Source organism: Saprolegnia diclina (assembly GCF_000281045.1).
Source record: "Saprolegnia diclina VS20 unplaced genomic scaffold supercont1.17, whole genome shotgun sequence".
NCBI lineage: Eukaryota > Oomycota > Saprolegniomycetes > Saprolegniales > Saprolegniaceae > Saprolegnia > Saprolegnia diclina.
Window position 1 is genome coordinate 79,445 of NW_008246084.1, and position 2,169 is coordinate 81,613.

General features: G+C 50.5%; 1 protein-coding gene across 1 annotated transcript; it reads right to left on the reverse strand.

The window, feature by feature from the left end:
• Positions 1-1,478: 1,478 nt before the first annotated feature.
• Positions 1,479-2,165, reverse strand: SDRG_06209 (hypothetical protein; the record flags this gene model as incomplete). The annotated part of the gene is made up of 2 exons (XM_008611974.1): positions 1,674-2,165; positions 1,479-1,494 (listed from the first exon to the last, which is right to left on the reverse strand). Exons 1-2 carry the CDS (start codon positions 2,120-2,122, stop codon positions 1,479-1,481), a joined length of 465 nt encoding a protein of 154 aa, XP_008610196.1. The 5' UTR covers positions 2,123-2,165.
• Between the last annotated feature and the right edge of the window lie 4 nt (positions 2,166-2,169).

The following is a 2,169-nucleotide window of genomic DNA, read 5'->3' on the forward strand; positions in this document are numbered from 1 at the left end:
TGCTTTTTCTGGACGTTTGCAGTCGCCTTTGGGCTCAACGGCCTCGGTCTCTACTGCGCGTACAAGCTGCACCAAGCAACGCGCAAGTCCTAAGCTCAAGTTGAGTGTTTATTGTAGTTCACACAGCCTTAAAGCCTTAATGAGAGGACTAGGGTCATGCTGATGCAGGACGTCCTTGGCTTCTCGAGACGTGCCACAGGGGTGCATAATACCAGTAGTACAGTGCCTCCCGAAAGTATTGGGTGGCGTTATTTGAGACAATATTTCTATAAATTGTGAAGTCATTTGTTTGCCAATTTATCTGTGGAGGCTATCAAACGATAGACAATTGAAAGCTGCGTACGGGTGTATTTTTGAAATCTCGAAACTCGATGTTGTCGCCGAGAATGGTTCAGAAATGCGCTCGACACGCCGTCAAAAATTTTGGGCCGCCACCATCTGATCCCGGTCTGAGCCCCACAGTTTCTTCAAAATAGTTTCGACACATCGATCTTTAGCACCGCGGGTATCGATGGACCACGGAGTAGTAAATACAAGTGTCAATGCACCATAGGCTACCACCGCTGGATTGGTCCGAGAAAGCTGAACGGGATGGTCAACATGTTGCCGAATGATGCACGGCATGGCTTCATACAAATCGCCATATAGTACAGTGTAGGTAGCCATGGACACATGGGTTGAAACTTTGACCCTCTCCAACGTGGCCACCATTGTCGTCGCGAGGCTTAAATCAATTGCGTAAAGTAGTTTATTCTTAGTTTAATCCTCTCTTCACGTGACATTCCGTCGTTCGGACTATTTCTCCGTCATCTATTCACGGTATTCTCGCTTTCGTCTTCTTTTCACCCAATACTTACATACCTAGCAATGTACTTTGTACCACTGTAGGATTGTCATTCCAAACTTTTAGAAATATGAAGATAGCTATTGTAAAAAATATAATCGATTGCGACATTAACCACTAAAAACGGTTGAGTAGAAAAAGTGATAGGACGTGATGCCGTTGCCAATTGGCTTCACCCAATATTTTCGGGAGGCACTGTACCTTGCTTGTGACGTTGTATGCAGAGCGCATGAATATACTACGCGCAGATGAGCCCAACATCGCATCTGAGGTACTGCGCAGTCGCGACCGACGACGTCATTTGCGTCGCGGGGTGACACCAGCTTGCACCTCGCTATGCGCAGCGGTGCGTGTACCCCGCGTGTACCCGGCGCGGAGTTAAATCTATCCAAGCTGGCGTTCATTTACCTGCATAACTTCTTTTCGGCGGCCCCTATTGCGCACTGAGTCAGCAACCAGAGGCGCAATGTACCGAATCTCGATGGTGTCGATGCCAGAGACTGCGATTATGATTGATGCAAAAGGCCTCCTTTTCAAGGTATGTACAAGAACGTCAAACGAAGCTGATCCCAGTGATTTGGCTCCTGCGATTGCTCGCGCTCGACGCTGGCGTCGACATTGCATTGATGGGTCGTTACGACGCCGAGTCGCTTTCATTCCTCTTGCGCAGTGGGCAAATACACAACGAAGAACACATTTCTGAGTGGACCGTAGCATCATAACTGCAAAGTCTAACCCTAAACCATGGCAAACACACATATGTATTTGGAGAGATGAAGATGGAATGTAGAAACGTTGTCGTCCTTCGGTGAAGGGCGGCGCCATCGACGTGGCATAGCGGCTGCTCGACGGCTTCTTCAGTAGGTCGGTGTTCTTGTTCAGCAAAAGCCGGTCGATGATCGCAATGGCGGTCGAGCGCTTGGTCGGGTCGAACGACAAGCAGTCGTCGACGAGCTCCTTGAACCACGGCGCACAGTCAGCGCTCACGGACGGACGCAACTCGCCACTGCGGACGCCGTCGATGATCGCAAAGAGGTTCATGCCGGCATACGGCACCTGGAGCGTCTCGAGCTCCGTCAAAATGACGCCAAACGAGTAAATGTCGGCCGCATAGTCGTACGTGCCGCCAGATGTAAAGACTTCGGGTGCGGTCCACGCACGAGTACCAGCCCCAGTCGTCATGTTGAGGTCAATCTCCCGCGCGAGGCCAAAGTCGGCCACCTTGATGTAGTTGGTTGAGCTCAAAAGCACATTGAGGCTCTTGAGGTCGCGGTGCATAAAGCCATTGCGGTGGAGGTCGGCAAGACCATTGGCAATGACCCACG